This window comes from Dysidea avara, chromosome 8 (assembly GCF_963678975.1).
Source record: "Dysidea avara chromosome 8, odDysAvar1.4, whole genome shotgun sequence".
Taxonomy (NCBI): Eukaryota; Metazoa; Porifera; class Demospongiae; order Dictyoceratida; family Dysideidae; genus Dysidea; species Dysidea avara.
This window is the reverse complement of record NC_089279.1, coordinates 31014158-31033085: the sequence shown is the minus strand read 5'-3', so window position 1 is coordinate 31033085 and position 18928 is coordinate 31014158. Positions and strand designations below refer to the sequence as shown.

At 38.9% G+C, this 18928-nt stretch overlaps 2 protein-coding genes and 1 long non-coding RNA gene across 4 annotated transcripts; 2 read left to right on the top strand and 1 right to left on the bottom strand.

The window, feature by feature from the left end:
- The first annotated feature begins 1127 nt into the window (after positions 1 to 1127).
- On the top strand, positions 1128 to 4765 carry LOC136263281 (uncharacterized). Its single transcript, XM_066057795.1, has 2 exons — positions 1128 to 1632; positions 4531 to 4765. The coding sequence occupies exons 1-2, from the start codon at positions 1163 to 1165 to the stop codon at positions 4619 to 4621; spliced, it is 561 nt and encodes a 186-aa protein (XP_065913867.1). The 5' UTR covers positions 1128 to 1162; the 3' UTR covers positions 4622 to 4765.
- LOC136263283 (uncharacterized) lies at positions 4485 to 11642 on the bottom strand. The gene is made up of 4 exons (XR_010704532.1): positions 11485 to 11642; positions 10742 to 10837; positions 4688 to 4733; positions 4485 to 4627 (listed from the first exon to the last, which is right to left on the bottom strand). It is a non-coding gene; the product is annotated as an uncharacterized lncRNA (long non-coding RNA).
- A 9-nt stretch (positions 11643 to 11651) lies between these two features.
- On the top strand, positions 11652 to 16969 carry LOC136263280 (putative uncharacterized protein FLJ45035). 2 transcript variants are annotated; one of them, XM_066057794.1, is made up of 3 exons: positions 14734 to 14862; positions 14910 to 14969; positions 15280 to 16969. In XM_066057794.1, exon 3 carries the CDS (start codon positions 16087 to 16089, stop codon positions 16735 to 16737), a length of 651 nt encoding a protein of 216 aa, XP_065913866.1. In that variant the 5' UTR covers positions 14734 to 14862; positions 14910 to 14969; positions 15280 to 16086; the 3' UTR covers positions 16738 to 16969. The 2 variants fall into 2 exon arrangements, with proteins under 2 accessions (XP_065913865.1, XP_065913866.1); XM_066057793.1 differs by lacking the exons at positions 14734 to 14862; positions 14910 to 14969 and adding an exon at positions 11652 to 11852.
- The last annotated feature ends 1959 nt before the right edge of the window (positions 16970 to 18928 follow it).

The window sequence follows — 18928 nt, the reverse complement described above, 5'->3', positions numbered from 1 at the left end:
TTATTATATCTCATACTCCACAAAGTTGCTGAGTCTAAATCATTTTGAAACAGTGAAATATCTCCAGGACTACAAACAGTATTATAAATCTTGGTGTCGTCAATGAATAGTAACGTTTTACTGATGGTAACACAAGACGGTAAATCATTCATGTAAATAATGAAGAGTAGAGGTCCCAAAATACTCCCTTGGGGAACCCCAGATAGAACCGGCAAGGGGGTAGATAATGACTGACTGCATGCCAAAGCTGTAGCTACATTGATTAGTTATACATAGCTGCAATCACATGATTTACTCTATATAGCTAGAGATAGTATTTTATCATTAAGTACGGTAGTACTTAATGGTAGGGATCGTCAAGGTTCACGATTTCCCGCCAAAAAATTACGCACCAAAAGCAGACTTGCAAAACCATCTCGGCGATTCAGCAGTATTGTATTACAAAAGTGAAGCACGATTTCGCCTTCAAAACGGCACGAAATGCATCCTATGAGTTTCCACGAACTTAAAAAAAAATTCTATCTAATCGAATTTTCTAGTGACTGACTCCCTAACTGATGCCTTCAGCCAGGCCTAGCGGGAAGATGGCAACAGCTACAGTCCTACTTCTTGCATGAAAACGGCTCGCTTTACCTATAGATTAAACCTTTCCTACACCGATAGAAATACAATCCTTGCGCTAGGGTCTTACCTTTCATCGTTCTTTAATGTCGCCATCGTCCTGGATTCACTACAGGTAGTGCTAATAACTCCACAAATGACTTCAATGTACGGCGCCGTCCGTTTCAATAAGAGTGCTCGCTAAATAGAGTAATCATAATCTTCGCGGTAAAATATTCGAATACACGTGGTTGAAAGTTCGAAGTTGATTTTGAGCAGTAAGAGCGAGCTGTTCACAATCGGGAAGCTTTGTACGTGTAAGTGAATATATTTAGCGACTTATATCTTTTGTTTCTGGTTAAGTTAACCGGCAAAATTAATATTGCTTGCGTTTGTAAACTGCTTGCGTTTGTAAACGCATTTCTTTGCTGTAAACAACGTATCTACCTCAAGTATTTGAGCAATATTAGAAATAATTCGTAGCAAAATAGCGTTAGCTAAGGGTATTGTGGTTATTAATATTGCTTTGTGTGTTTTCTCTGAGGCAATATTGGGTGCGGCAATGCCTTCGAAGGAAGCGGCGCGGAAGAGTAGAAAGAAGGAGAATAACAGGGCGTACTATGAAGCTCATAGAGAGTCTATACTCTCAGAGAGAAAGGACAAGTACAGCAGTGAATGTCGATCACAGCGTCATGCTAATGAGTACTACAAAAATGTAACAGCGTCGCGTGAGAAATCAGCTGAAGCCACCAAAACATCATTTAACAAAGATTTGGCAAAGTCTCGCATTGAGTCAGCGGAAAGGCAAAGGGAATACTACCATCAAGACTTGGAAAAGTCTTGCACTGAAGTTGTAAAAAATAAAAGGGAACACTACCATCAAGACTTGGAAAAGTCTCGTGTGGATTCTGCAGAGAGCACTAAAGAACATTACCGCAAGGATGTTGCCAAATCCCGTGCTGCTACTAGATCCTCAACCAGCAAGTACTACTTTTCTAATATTGAGAAACTGTACAAAGAATCTAAACACAGGTAATGTTGGTGGGAAACACGGATCCCTAGTGATATGTGTTGAATATAAAAAAGCTTATTAAATACAAAAAAGCTTGGTATAACCTGTATTATACTAACAATCCCACATAAGGCTTTAGTTTATGTGTTAAACATACTGTAACCATATATGTGATAGTATAGTGGGGGTATTATATCAGATATAAGCTATTTCAAGTATTGTGGTAATTAAACTGAAACCATACATGCAATAGTATAGTATGCATTATACTAAAGTATAACATGAGTATAAAACAGGATTTATATTAATGCTTATTTGTATTCAATAAGCCACTGGAAATACCATCTTATATCCCACCTTTTTCACAGTGTTTGTCTTGACACTTAGCTTTGATGTATTTCCAAAATTGTTGTCGGTTGCCATTAAAGGAGTTATCAAACAGTCTTTTATAATAGTTGTTATATGCTTCTTTCAATTTAGTGTTTATGGAGTTCTTCATTTTATGGTTAGCATCCCAATCATGTTGCAACTTACTTCTTTTAGCTTTGTTGTATAATCGTTTTCGTACTTTCATGTCTGCTTTAATTTGTTTTATCCACACTGTTAAAAACGAAGTATGAAATTCATCCAAAAAATGGTATGTTTTGGGTGTTACACTGAGCATACCAATATTCGGTATGCTGATTATACTTCTGGTATGCATTAAATACTATAATGCATGGTATGTTTACCTGCTATGTATATGGTATGTAGTGCACCCATGCAACCCAGTATGTAGCTCATTCCAAATCCATACGCATGATTTTCATTCCTCATTCTGATCATGCTATGCAAATTAACAAACAACATGCGTACATGAACAAATTCACATACGTAGTTTACCACTAAATGTGTACATACAAATATGCAAGTAGCTACATAAGTACGTTTATTTGTTTTATGTCCATGAGTATAAGGTGTGTTGCATATGGCATGTCCATCCATCCACTAGCTCATCATTCATTATGGTATTTGCTCATCTACAAAATATACATGTAATCTTAAATATGAATTAATGCATATATAGGATGTGAGTAACATTCAATTATACATGCATCTTAGCCCCACTCTAATAGAACACACACCAGGGACAAAATACTCTAATTGAGCAGTCACCACAATTCCATGAATGCTTACAGCACTGGAATCAAATTTGCATGGTATCCATTATGTGTGACCCGCTGAGCAAAACCCCGACTTAGTTTGCATTTTTATCGAACTTCTTTTTATAACTTCTTTGTTATCCAGAGGGAAAAACCAGTCTTACTCGTGGAATGTGAATGTTTCAGCCTTATCTGATCAATAGTTGTAAAGTTATAACAATCAATTTGTACAGTGATTATATATATGTGGGGAAAAAATACAGGCACTCATTTAATTGATCATAACTCATAAACGAAACAAGCTCTATGAAGATGGGACTTGGCTCATTGTCTTCATCATAAATTGGGGCATTCAGCAAACTACATGCAGTGTTTGCCCTACATACATCCATGCATTTAAACAGAAAGGCTGTTTAAACTTAGAAACAGTGACGTTTATGTAATATTTTACTGTACCATAAACAAATGCTCATAACTCACGTTTGCTTCATGGGACTGAAACGAAACAATGATATTATTACTCACTATTAATAGGCAAATCCATAGGTCACTAATTTGAGCCTTGTTTCACTATTTACCGAAGCGATTAAAAGGCTTGAAATTTTATTTTTGTAGTATGTGTATTTAACCCAATACATTTCAATTCAGTTTTTCTCAAAAGCATAATTATGGAAACTAGTCGGGTTTTTGCTCAGTGGGTCACATATGCTAGTTCAATCATATACATGCTACATAAGTATCATACACTACGATAGTAATGTATAGTATATAGACACCACAAACCAAATGTGCCAGTAATGTGTAAACACACATTCCGCAAAAACTCTTTATGAGTTTAAGGTTTAAAATATTATATAAAGAACATCATTTCAAAGACCAGTATTTCAACTACTCCAATAGAACAGTCATTATGCTAATAGAACAGTCATTTCCGTAGTTCGATCAACCGGGAATTCAGATAACTTGTGTCCGGATAACTGAGGTTCCACAGTATGTGCATTCATGGCCTATTTCCTGGACTGTAAAAATGTGTCGTCATCTAGCAACCAAGTGGTTGTGCTTTCCCAAACTTCATTATTGTTAATACAGTAGACCCTCGGTTATCCAAACCCCTTTGTTCTCAGACAATGATAAAAGTGTTTGGATAAGTGGATTATAGTTTGAATAATTGAAGCCCATACATTTATCTAGAGCTCCGTTGAAATACTCTAATAGAACGTACACCTATACTCAAAAAGAACAGTCATTTTCAATTCCGGATAATCGAGGTTCTGGATAAACGAGGATCTACTGTAGACTACAAACCATATAACTAATTTGGCCCGTCCAGACAGATAAGGGAGATTCCACTGTAATGTAACCTATATTATATGAAAACTTGTGTGCCAGTTCAATCACAAAGATGTTAGATAATAGAGTTTCATTTAGCTACTCTAATAGAGCATACAGTAGTTGTCAAAATAATCTAATAGAGCAACTATTTCTATTGATCGTATAATCAAGGTCCCATATTGCATTAGAATTTATCTACACCCCGTTCACACTATCATGGTATATTTTTAACACAGGCCAGCTCACCTCGTCTTCTTACGCCAAGCTGTATGAGCACCATTTGGCACGCAATTTACACTGCAATTTATTATCTTAAGCCATGCTGTGCTGTACTCGGGTAAGAAGGTAGTGTGAACAGAGTGTCAGAACTTTTTTATTCACATAATACACATTGAAACTGTATAGATGTTATTCAAAGGCATTTATATTATGTCTCTACCACAGAATATGTACACTCACTCGGTTGAGAAGCAGAGGAACCAGAAGCTTGACACAAAGTTGCAGTGTTATAACTACTACTCATCACTGGCGGTGACACAAGCTACATGAAACAGTACACAGCTGTAATCAACCCAGCACTGTGATACATCATTATGCATACCATTTATATGTTCTGTAATAATCCATGTGATCTCCTCCAGTAGTTGCTAAAACAGTACACAACTCTAAGACACTATTTAGTACATGGAGATACTAACCAAGTTATCTGACAAGTTAACAGGTAGTCTCAACAAACAGCATCACTTCTCCTACAGAAATGATAAAACTTGAATCAGTTTTCTCACAAATGCAACCTATTTAGAGTTCCATTCAACTTCTGTGACAGAACGCATATACAGAACATACAGTAGTTGTAAAAAAACTGTAATAGCAGAATTTTTAAAGCCTTTTTTTAGTTTTACAAAATTAAACCTGTTCTCATGTGACTGAAGATATTGCCATTGTCAGCTATTTCCTGAATACATGTTTCTTCTCTGCTCAAGTTTACAGTGGAACTTCCATTATCAGTTCAATCATAAGTGTTTAGATGAGTGAATTTATTTTGGATAAGCAAAGCCCATTCATTTGTATACAAAGTTTTGATCAACTACTCTAATAGAACATACACTTAAGAGTCTAAATACTCCAATAGAACAATCAATTCTATTGAAAAATATTTTCACTGTGATATTACAGGTAAAACATACATACAACTGTTCTATTAGAGAAACTAATACCTTGATCTTTTTTAACACACGTTGGGCAAAAGTAGGGGAGCCTTTTGCCAAAAAGTGTATGTGTGTGTGGGGGGGTTCCATCGCCTATGTGCCATGTTAATGCTAAGTTACTTTTAAAAACCAGATGCCATGCTGGACAATTTTATCTATCTATTTACTATTAAATATAATCACTCTATTGTACTTTGTAACTCCAGAAATATGTTGCTAGGCACTGCCAAGAACATGTAAAACAACAAAATTAAGCACAAATTATCTTCTCTTGTCTTTCCAAAAAATTCTCTAAACAAAGCCTCAGGGCTGATCCACCGAGGGACATGTTTCCTGGGGTTCCAGAAATCCCTTGCAAATTTTAACTTACTCAGAAGTAACAGATTTAGTGTGCAACACCAACTCCTAATCCACTTTTAACTGTAATTAGCTACATAGTGAGTCATTAGTGACTACAGAAAGATTGAGATACCCTAATACAGCATTCAGGGGTATTCTATAATAACAAACTACTCTAACAAAATAGTCATAGTAATGCATTATTTTTATAATTAAACCACCTTCGAAACATCTTGGATATGCCCCTGCTTAATTTTCATAAGTACGGGTCATGCTGCATTAAAAGGTGAATAGATACGCATTTCCTGGGAGCCTACAAGGCTTACTACAGTGTTTTTCAGTTGTCAAACACCTGAAAAGCTCATTGGGAGGCCACCCACACAGTCTGCAGAAGGTTGCTACTCCTGATTTTTAAACTGGGAGAAGATAACCACTTTCAAAACAAAGCTTACCTATGTGGAAGTTTAGTACAGGCATAATTTAGCCAGAAAGCTGCTTTGCCGTACAAGTGTGGGTGTGGACAGACAAACAAATAAACATACACATCTTACAGAAAGCATTTTCAGTAAATCAGACATGCACCCAGTTGGCCTTTGCCAACTGTGGGCACACACTTGGTTGAAAACTTTACGTACACTGTAATCATTTAGATACATGGTGAAAGAACGCTCCTAATGATAAAACCTATGCAATGATAGCCCAACCTTCCTACTGTACCCTGTTTTGATCCATGAGCTAGGATTGATTAAGACACCTGCAATTTATTGGTCATACTAGATTCTTACTGTTTCAACTGTCTATCCATCACAACATACTAAAACTTTGGTTTTGTTACTATAGATAAGCAACAAAAAGGAATTTTATAAAGGGCAAAATGACGTTTATTGTTCACACAACACATTAAAATCGAGACATTTATAGTGTCCTGTCTCTACCACAAAACATGTACACTCACTCAATTGAGCATCAACGGAAACAGCAGCTTAACACAGCATTGGTTACATCATCAGTGTCACCACAAACACATTGCTAATCGTCACTGGTGGTAACACAAGCTACATGAAACAGTACACAATCAACCCAGTACTGTGATATACACACACTATGCTTACCATTATGTTGTATGTTCTGTAATAACCCATGCATCTCCTCCAGCAGTTGCAAGGCACTATGTAGCTTATAAGTTCTTTGACAAGTTAACAGATAGTCTCAATAAACACCATCACCATGAATTTCTTCTCCTACAAAAAATAAATGATAAACTTTAATCACAAAGGTTACATAAATAGGGGTCTGCAGTATTTTCCAAAAAAACCTCTGTTTGGTATATTGTTAAAGTGACACCTCGGTATTGCTAAATATAATTAGAGCCCTTGAATTAATAACATACTGATCACAATTAAACAAGAAGGCAGAAAAGTAAAAACTTTTCACTCAGCTACTCATTCTGTAAGCACACAGTTCATTTTTTATTGTATTTTGTACTTTGTGTGGGAGGATCAAAGCGATGCCACGTATCGTATTGTTCATACAGTACCAATTATCTGCATAGCAGTACTGTATGAGTACAGACTGTATGAGTCGTACAGTACAGTTATGCAGCTAATTGGGCAAATACAGTACAGTTATGCCCTTAATTGGGCAAATACAGCACAGCTATGAGGGGAATTTATTCAAGGAATGTTATGTAAACAACCTCGTAAACAACACAAGTAAATCGCTAAAACCAGCCAAACTAACCCTATGAATCCGTTCTACGGCTAGAAGTAGGTTGTATAAACACTTACTGATCGTCTGATCACGAAGCTTTTTAAACACGACCCCCCTCACAGTATGATAGATTACGTGCGTGACATTGTAAATCGCTAAACTAGCCAAACTAACTCTATTAGTTTGTTCTACAACTAGAAATAGATTATTTAAACACTTACTGATATCCTGATCACCGAAAATCGCAGCGGTTGAGTACTAGAGAAAATTGCTCCAAGCCAGATGAGATCAGGAAGTACAATATAACACTTAAAGCACTGCCTTGCTTGTGTGTATGAAAAACACAGCACTTGGGGGGTTTCTCGATGCAAATACAGCACTCGGCTTCGCCTCATGTTGTATTAGCCTCTCAACACGTCCCCCTCGTGCTGTATTATTTTTCATACACACATGTGGTGGTGCTTTAACTATAACATATTGTACTTTGCGTGGGAGGATCAAAGTGATGCCACATATCATATAGTCCATACAGTACCAATTAACTGCATAACTGGACAAATACAGTACAGTTATGCACTTAATTGGGCAAATATAGCAAACGTATGCAAGGAATTTATTCGCAGAATTTTACGTAAACAACCTCATAAGTAATTCACTAAAAACCAGTCAAACTAGCCCTATGGATTTCTTCTACGGCTAGAAATAGATTGAGTAAACACTTACTGACCGTCTGATCATGAAGCTTTTTAAGATGGCACTGAACCAATTAAGGGCAGCCACACAAAATTAATTGGACTGGATGTTTGTGGTAATATGCGAACAAATGCGGAAATCTATGAACTACAGCGAAGGGTCTCGTGGACTAATAGAACAATCTCTGTATCACCGCCCAGCTACTGTTGTTGACAGGACTAACATTATAGACGCTGTAAAGAGATTAGCTTCTGGTTATTTCACTGACAAACGGCACCAGCTGCCATCGTGTGATTACTGTTATACAGACCGCGCTCTGACTAGCCACACCGTCTCCTTTCTGACTAAATAACTACAAAATTATGCACCAGAGACCATCAAAATTTGGTATAGGCATTGATAAGCGTTACTCTACAATAGTACGCTTCGATATTTTGCAATTCGGGATTGATGGGAGTTGTTGGCCAATGTTGTATTCCACAGATGTACCACTTTCCATGTTGTTTTCAGTGAAAAGGAAAGCATAGAATTGTTCTACAAGGTGAGAAATAGTTGCAACTGAAGTGGCTGAGCGCTAGGTTGTTCATCGGCCAAGTTATTTAAAAATCGGCTTGAACCTTCAGAGTTATATAGGCTAAAAGTGAAGGCATGTTATTTCACGAAACTTTGTATACTAAACTAAAACATCACAGGCTATCACAACAGCTTTTTAGGCATAGATTAAGTTGTACACTAGCAAAATCTTGGGCCATCCTAAAATAGCTCATTAAGCGCATGGGTTGAAACAAATTGTTTTGTGCGGCTGGACTTAATCAATTCAGTGTCACCTTAAACACGACTTCAGACAGCACGATTAATCCTGTGCGCGACATTGTAAATTGCTAAAAGTAGCCAAACTAACTCTATTGGTTCGTTCTACGACTAGAAATAGATTATTTTAAAATTTACTAATATCCTGTACACCAAAAATTGCAGCGGTTTGAGTACAAAAGAAAATCGCTCCAAGTCACATGACCAGGAAGTACAATATAACACTTAAAGCACCGCCTTGCTTGTGTGTATCAAAAATACAGCACTCGGGGGGTGTCTTGAGGCAAATACAGCACTCGGCTTTGCCTCTGTATTAGCTTTTCAACACACCCCCTCGTGCTGTATTTTTCATACACACGCGCGTGGCAGTGCTTTAACTATAATGTATTGACCACTACAATGTATTCAGTATTCACGATATTTCGGCATCACGGTTCAGTATTGGGGCTCAGTATATAGTATTGTGGCTTTGCTAATACCTCGCTCGGTATTACTACATATTGGTATATTGCAGAGCTAATTGAAGCAACCCTTTTGGAGTTCCATTCAACTACTCTAACAGAACATAGTTACATTACCCTAATAGGACATACAGTAGTTGCCAAAAATACTCCTTAAGTGAGTGCGTATCAACAGTTTCCGTTTCCAGGTGCATGGTTGCTTGAACGTCTCACTGTGGTGTAGCTTCAGACGATGCCAACTCACCACGTTGTGTTGCTAAAGAAACGGAACAGATCACGTGTGCCAAGCAGCGTGTGTCAGTACACGCTTCCACCACCGAGATTTGCCTACACAAACATTTTGTTACATTTGCGCTTCGTCTACTCAATAATTCAGCAGTAACTTATCGGTCATGCCCAGTGTTGGGAGTAACACATTACATAATAATATTACTTTTTCTGGTAACAAATTAATATAACAAAATACAGTATAAAAACTAGTATTATAACTCGAGTTACTTTGCTAAAAATGGCATGCTACATAAGTAATGAAGTTACTGTAATGAGTCTAATATATTAAGTAATATTATTACTACAAGTAGCGAAGTTATTAATCTCGTTACTAGTCGCTGAGTAAAGCCTAGCCACAACAAAGTAACAAAGCCTACCGAATGAAGCTTATTTACTTATAAACAACATTTACACAATGCAATCATGTCACGTAATAAGGTGGTAGTTACACACGTGACAGCTTAAGGCCGTGGACAAAAAGTAATGTAATAAGTAGTAATATTACAGTTACTTTATTTTATGGGTAATACGTATGTAATATGTAACTAAATGGTTCAGTTGCAAGTAATATGTAATATGTAACAAGTTACTTTTTCCAAGTAACTTGCCCAACACTGGTCATGTCTGCATTAAAGGTGACAAGATATTATATACATTTAAATATAAATAAATATACGCATTACAAAAGTTCATATCAAAATACCCTAATAGAGCAGTCAACCACCCTAATAGAACAATCACAATTTGAATCTACCGTATTGGCTCGAATAAAATATGCCTGGTTTCAAAGTGGTTCAGGCACGAGACTAGAGAGGTGTTGGAGTCTTCATTCTAGGCTTCAAAGCAGACCATGTTGTACAGTACGAGATGACTTCTACAGACAAAATAGTGGATTGTAAACCAGTTGTACGATTGTTACATAACAGCAACAATTTTGCTTTTAGTACTGTACATTTCACAGTAAGCACCACGCTTTGCGATCATCTGGATGTTCTGGGGCAACTGTACTGTGGATTATATTGCAATATTTTAAGGCAAGGTTTTTTCCAGTCCGTTAGCCAGTCCATTTTCCATCATGTACCGTGTTTTAGTCATGTTCCCAGATCCCTTAGGGGATGCGTCACTGGAGACACCCTTGCGTACAACATAGTAATATGTCTGTACCTTGAACTCTTCTGGAGGTAGATTTTCCAGAAACCACATGTGCCTCTGTAGTAGCCCTTATGTAGGCTTCCAGAAAAGGCTATCTCTCTCAACCACCTACACACATTAATTACAAAAACAGAGAAACATCTTATTTTATCAAGATAACATACGCATTGACAATATACAAGGGCCTATACTCAGGGGTACACAGCTAGCTGAAACACAGGTAGCTCAAGACAAAAAAAGCAGTACATTACAACATACATGCATACATACAATAATCATCAACAGTTACAAGATTCATAACATCCCACAGTTCTGATATCACAACTTGTTTGAAAATAGCTCAAACACAGTGTTATTGAAGACAACGGACTTTACATAAATTAGATGTCAACAGTGGTAAGAAGTGACCTAAACAACCAACAAACAGATAAGCCAGTATGATCAAGGACTAACAGGACCATAAAAAGCTTTCTCCCTAGAGCTGGCAGCCACAAACATGTTGGTCTCTGTTGGTAACTACTGTGACAGTTCCAATAAGAATTGGAGATCAAAACTTTATCAGGCGGTTCAGGCCTAGCTCCTAGATGTTGACGAGATACTTAGCAGGCTATCGCTAGCCAAGTGGCCAGGGAGATCAGCATAATTATAATGGTTAACAAGATGATAAGTTCGTCTGTAGGCCATGAACAAAAACCTGTCAGACGGAATCATCTACCCTGGTCAAGAGTAATAGAACAACACCATTCTCAACTGACCTGTAGCTAGAGGCGCTAACTTTGCGCCATAGAATACACCACTTCAGAGACGCTTTTAGGACTATCGCTCACCGGTAGAATCTGTGGGGCACATACTGACAGTATCTCGGACAGTATAAAATGCCCGCCTTTTCTGTGATCACGTGTACTCACGAGATTAAAAAGGCTGAGAGCGAGGGCCAGGAACCGCCTTCTCTCGTTGTGCTGGATCCTCTTCTCCAGGTAAGGCTGGTTTCTTTCTCATGCACTCGTGTTTTTAGTCCCTTAGTATTAAATAAGAAAAGATGCCCAAACTACCCAGTACTGCAGCAGCACCATTGTTCCCGAGATTGTGCCCGTGATGGATCTAATATCAGCGGTTTTAGTAGGTGAGTAGTAGTGACGGTCAGAGCTGAGGTCGCTTGTTATATAGTAGAGAGATGAAATATTACTTGTTATTTCCACTGGCCGCGATTCTAGACCTGACATACAGGGAGGGCACAGAATGGATGTTGTTGCATGACTGTAGAATTTTAGGAGGGTCTGGGGGTTGCGAAGCTGCAGGATTTTTGCAATTTTAAGGCTTAGAAATCGCTTTAAATTGGCACTAAACACAGGAAAAATGCTAAAATTAACAATGCCAATCTATACTATACCTTTCCCCAAGATTTAAAAAAACCTATTTTTCAATGGGCACCCCCCCCCCCCCCCCCCCCCCTGCAGAGTCGTCTATGAACTTATTTCTACATATGAAGAAGTGTTGTATGGAACGGACATATTTTGCTTAATCACAGAACGCTGTAATTTTTGCAAACTAACATGCTTAACTAATTCACAGTGCTGTTGTTTCATTGTAACACTACTGTAGTGAAGGTTAATGTCTGTCAAGACGTCAAAATAGCTCTGAGTGTTCCACCTCCAAATATCTGCCATTCATTTTGCCATAGAAAAGTAAGTGATTTTCAACCTGAAAATGACGAGCTCTGATTTCCTTCTACTATAGCTCATCTTAATTGCTATTTACTGCTCTTTTCAAATCTGGTCCAGAATCTGAGGTATCTATCACATGTCGCAGGTTATTATGCATTTTATTGCATGCCCCCAAAATGCCCAATACAAAATGTATGGGGGAAATTTGCTGCACCAGGTCGGTTTAGGCCATTTTGACGAGCCTAAATATCCACGAATTGGACTTCTTTTGGCATCATCGTACTCACAGAGAGTTGCTCTACATGTATCAATTCCAGAAAGTTACTAAACAGACTCGAGGTAGGCAGTACACGAGTCACTTTTTAATGGTTTTTCAATCGAAATGTATGGGACATGCCTGTTCCACCTGGCATTTTTGCCATTAACAAAAGTATAGCAAATCTCCACAAACTTCTTCATATGCGTAGTGTAAACTTTAACAAAAAATAAAATCAGTTATGCAACTATCAATGTCCCCCTCCCGGGCGTAGTGGGGGGAATAGTGTGACTTTGAAAAATCTAATTCTCCAACAACTAGTGGCCAAATCTCGATGAATTATGGTTGGAATAAAATTTAAGGAAATGGATCTAATTAATTAAACTGGTCATATTACCTTTGTTTTATGGCCTTAAAACCACTCTATATATGCTATAACATTGTTCGTGCACCATCTCCAGTGCTGTCTGGACCAAAATTGCTAGTCTCGCGTGACCAGACTGCTTTTCCTCCCACAGCGCTTATAGATTGGAAATTATAAGCGCCTGCTTGGAAAAGGGTCAGGTCCAGTTCGAATGTAAAAAAAAAAAAGCTCAGGCCACCATCTGGTCCAGTTCGAACATAGAAAAATAGCTCAGGCCACCCAAGTTCGGTGGTGTTAAATTGGAAACATGTGACTTTAAGGCTTTAAGACTTAACACATGTGGCTTTAACCAAGCAGGATGACACTTAGGCAATCATTACCTTCGAACGCGCAAAATCTCGGTACGCAATTCGAACTGGACCAGACCCTTTTCCGAGCAGGCGCTTATAATTTCCAATAGATAAGCGGTCTGGCCACGCGAGACTACAAAATTGCAGCCAATCACAAGCTAGATGCAATGTGCATTAAAAAGAAGTAACATTACAATTTCTGGATGTAATATCCATGACAAATAGGTGCGTGCTGACGGCCAGCCTTCAGGTGGTGGTTTACTGATATTTTCTTTAATGTGCATGCATGAGTATGTGTGTGTGCATGTGTATGTGACTCTACCTATCTATGTTTATTTGTCTGTACACACCCATTTGAGCAAACCATTACGTGGTAAAAGTAGCTTGTATACAGATAAACAAAGCCTCTAATAAACTTCACACAGGTGAGCTTTAGCTCGAAGGTGGGCTAGGTTCTTTTCCTAGTTTAAAACTGAGTGTAGCAACTCTCCACAGACTTCAAGACCGGCTTTCCTAGTGGACTTTTCAGGCATTTTACAACTGAAAAACACTATGGTAGTCCTCATAGGCTACCAGGAAATGCACATCTTTTCATTTAAAAGTGCGTGTGACCTGTACTTACGTGAACGAAAATAAAGAGCAGCCCAGAGGTTTTGTCAGGAGAATTTTCAAAGAACAATACCATAGACAGAGAAACAGCTGAGAAGATACTTCTGTGTGTAACGTGTTGTTTGGAGCAGTTGTTTAAATATGCATCCTTAGCAGCACATAGCAATATATTTCAGGAATTCCAAAGTAATTCATTAATTTCATTATAATAGAAATTTAACTGATTCAAAACTCTGTATGTGAATACAGGGGCATCAGAGTAAAACTGAAAGTGGTAAGGCTTAGTCTGGGGCCACACCCCAGGAAATTTTTTAAATCACACATTATTAAAGATGTCATTTGGAGGCACTCTTTGGGCTGTAGTACTGTATGCAAGGTGCTAGTTAGCTACACTGTAGCTAGTTAGCTACCTGACAGGTGTTTGATGACAAAACTGGAGGATGACTAACAAAAATGCCTCCACATTACTGTGTAACTCCTAACCTTACCACTGGGGTCTATTATTAAACTGTAAGGAAATGTTTCCAAAGCAGCTACACGGAAAATCAAAGCCATAGCTAGTATGATGGTAATTAATTTTAGAGGCCTTCAATACAGACGAACTTAACATGGAGCTATTTTGAGTGAAAGACAGGTTAGACGAAGTATGTATAGCTGCGATGATGACTTATAGTTATAATCACTGCCATGCAGAGCGACTCGGTTCAGAGCAGATAGGGAACCAGAAGTCAAGAGGCAAGACTTTTCCATTGCTTGTTTACCAAAAATTGTACCGTTGCTGTACTATAGCAAACCAAGCTATGGCAGGGCAGTCACGGTGACGGTATGGCTCGCGACTACTGAACTGGATACCTACCAACTGCAGCTCTGCCTATAGGAAGTGATCACAGGTAAGGAAAGCTTAGTATTGTTGAACTACAGTACAATGTGTTTGCAGTTTCACAGCTGTTGGTGTTGACCACAAGTATGTCTCAAAGCAATGCAAAGACTTATTCAGGTCAGTAATACAATTATTGTCATAAACTTGTTAATATTTTTAACGTTGTTGGAGCTGCATACCTGTGTATATATATTTTCCCCTTGAAAGTGATAATTATGCTTTACAGCACTAGAATACCACTTGTTTAATGGACTATCTAAAAACTGTGCATTAATGCATGTGACATTGTCAATAAAAACATAAAATTAATATAAGTGATTGAATCGGTACCGTTTGTGTTCGAAATATATAATACTTAGCATGACCAAAAATTCACTTTACAGCATACAAAGCAAAGTGTATTTATCATCTTTGTTGTTTTTTGCAGATCACTTTTGTAATCTTCACCCCTTTCTGACCTGCCTCTCTCATGGAAGAACTATATACATGGACACATATAGAAAGTGACAGACACAATTAATGTTTAGTTATGCTACCACTCACTTATTTACGTGCTCTGTTCCTCGGATCTTCATTCTTCACCTCCAGCAATCCATTGATTGAGGAGGGAGTTTGGTAAGTGCCAGGGGGCCTCATCTGCCATGGTATATGGCCTAGGCAAAGTTATGTAATTCTAGCGGGGCCAAAGTAGGAAGTACTTTTGGTTTATTGATGCTTGGGTAATGAAAGAGTTTAGAGCAGAGAAGCGTCTCTGTCCTAAACTCTTTACAATAGAGGCAAACGGGAGAACCTAGTGGATAAGGCAGATATCCTAAGTGAGGCCCCCTGGCTGTCTCAGACTCCTCTAAGGAGAATGGACGAACTGCTTATAGCAGCAGTAGGTGATGTGTTGACCTGCGGGTCACCACTAATTTGTGTCACGTGGCTTTAGCCAGATTGTGACAGCATCAACACCTGTGCGCAGGTGCCAGATTGTGATGACAGCATCAACACCTGTGTGCAGGTGCCAGATTGTGATGACAGCATCAAACACCTGTGCGCAGGTGCCAGATTGTGATGACAGCATCAACACCTATGTGTAGGTGCCAGATTGTGATGACAGCATCAACACCTGTGCGCAGGTGGTACAATGGTCAGGACGTGACGGTTTCTTTCAGAGTTGTCAATGTCCACTGTTGAGAGTGGCACTGTGTGAAATAGCATTGACACGTGATAGTAGCACTGAGGTCTCTCTATGGTGGTTAGCTGGTTGGTACTCTATAGCTGGGAAATGTTTGATAGTGCTCATGACAGAGAGTGTCTTCTTGTGGATGGGAGAGTGTCTCCTAATACTGATCTGGATGGGAAAGCATCTCCAGCTAGCAATCTGGTTGGGAGTGCATCTCTAGTTAGCAATTTGAATGAGAGAGCTTCTCCTAATACTGATCTGGATGGGAGAGCATCTTCAGCTAGTGATCTGGTTGGGAGAGAGTCTCTAGTTGGCGATTTGAATGGGAGAGTGTCTCCTAATAATGATCTGGATGGGAGAGCATCTTCAGCTAGTGATCTGGTTGGGAGAGCGTCTCCTGGTAGTGATCTGGATGGGAGAGTGTATCCAGCTAGCAATCTGGTTGGGAGAGCATCTCTAGTTGGCAGTTTGAATGAGAGAGCGTCTCCTAATAATGATCTGGATGGGAGAGCATCTTCAGCTAGTAATCTGGTTGGAAGAGCGTCTCCTGATACTGATCTGGATGGGAGAGGCAAGCAGCTGTTAGCAACCCAATTTCCTGATGGCACTCTGAACTGGAGGGGCTTGTCTGTGACTGCAGGCAGGATAAAACAGCATGACAAAGATTTGAACTGCGAGCATCCCTCAATAGCAATCTCTACTTGTGGTAGCAGCTAGCACGGTGAAGGAATCAAGGCTGGCACAGTGAAGGAATCCAGTCAGACCTACAGCTGAAGAACTCGCAACAAAATGCATATGATAGTACAGTCTTTCATGTAAATGTTTAGAGTACAACAACAACATTATGTGTCTACTTAGCTTGCTCCACTGCTTACCAGGGCTGAGCGATACTACCGTTTTAGCGATATATCGCGATGTTTTGAAAGTATCGATATCGCGATATTTTGTTATTAACTATCGTGACACCATGCCTGTACATTACTGTCATTAAAAATCCATTTGTTATGCAGTACTAGGCTAAGAATTCTTGTAAATGATAAAGTCCACCCATCTGGTTTCCCCTGCAGAGAGGTGTGAACACCATAACAACCTCAAAGCATGTGTTACAATAACTGTTACTGTAAACAAGGATGATAGTGGCTAGTTTGTTATCACCTATAAGGACTTCCAGCAGGAATGCTGAGCAATATGCTATGTAGCACCAGCTATGATTGACTTATTTGTAAGTATCGTGAAATATTCAGTATCGTGAATAGTGGCTTTAGTATCGATCGTGATACTAAAATGGCAGTATCGCTCAGCCCTACTGCTTACACTACATATGTATGTAAGTACCACTATTGATAATGGGATACTGACTAGAATTTTTTAACTGCCAGCATACCATGCCAATTAACATAGAGTACCTGTGTGTAGTGAAGTTTGTGAACTGTTCAGTGGGTAGGGACAGGGTGGGAAGATTTGTTACAACAGGTATGAATTACTGCCAACGTGTTCTGCTCACTTTGTTGCGCATGCGTTGTTCTTATTAGAGCCCACTGTTGCATGCTAATATTTTGGGTACTTGCGCAGCCTACGCTTCACAACATTAACTGTGTTTAATAACTTAAACTTTATTTAAGTTATCACAACTGTTATTCTTTTCTAAATATGTTTGTATGCTGTGAATATAGAATTGAATATTATATGTGACCCAGTCTGAGAAAACCGGTTTTATCACCCATGTCAGCAGATTCAATTTTTCACCCAGGACACAAAGCTACATGCCTAATTCCACAATAAAAAATAATCAGTTTGACTTGAGTGGTCTGGTTTTGCTGGCTGCTTTTCCCAAACCCAGTGGCGATCCGTACGTGCGGTGTGGGGCCTTAATGGAGCTCTGGTCAGCCTGGGGATGACTGTATGTGGCCGTACAGCTCTGTGGTGTTGAATAAGTACCTCTGCTGTAAATTTCCTTTCATTTTAGCCAGTTATGAGACTTCAGTGGCCCAAAACTTGGCCTAATGCATCCCCACGCCTTCCTTTTCAATTTTTGAACACCATCTTTCCCGCCTTCCAGGGCCCCCGTCTCCCACCCAATTTGCAGCTTACCTGATACAGTCAACCTCGGTTTAAAAACTATCTAAAATGGTGGGAAACTTAGTTGTTGGCTACTTGCATAGTGGATGCTCTGGAAGGTAAGGAATTGGTGTAAAATGTGTTAAAATTTGGTGCACAAAGCTTCAACCATTGGCGAGCTACAACACACTAAATACTTAAAACCGGTGTTTCTCGATACTTTTAAATAGGTGATAAGTCCGGTTTTCCCAGACTGGGTCACATATGTACAAGTACTAGTGCTCAATTAATCGAACATAGTGCTATAAGAACATGCTTGAGTGCTATGGTGACACATATTTTAGCACTTGTGAATTTAGAAATATAAGTGAACACTCCAAAAGGTGTAGTAGTTACACACGAAAGTGCTGTCTGTACACTGAAGGGTGCTGCAATGACATGGATTTTAGCACTCCGTCCTTGTTGAATTTAAACATGCAGGTGGACACTCTAAAGTGTTACAACAGCATCCTTTTTTAACAGTGAAGGCTGCCAACACACACTAGGTGTGCTACTCCAGCACAGTGAAAGTGCTATAGTAACATCTTGGAGTGCATCAGTAGCATCTTGGAGTGCTTCAGTAACACTCATTTTAACACCCACCCCTGGTTGAATATAAACATGCAAGCAGACACTCCAAATTGTGTTGCCATTACACTCATATTTTAACAGTGTGGTTCTGTCTGGGCTTGCAATGCATGCATGCATGTCCATTTTATAGACCATGCAAACTGTATAGCTACACACTTTGTAATCAGAGCATGCATAGGTAGAACTCCTTATTGTATGCTACTTCATCCACATCTATGAT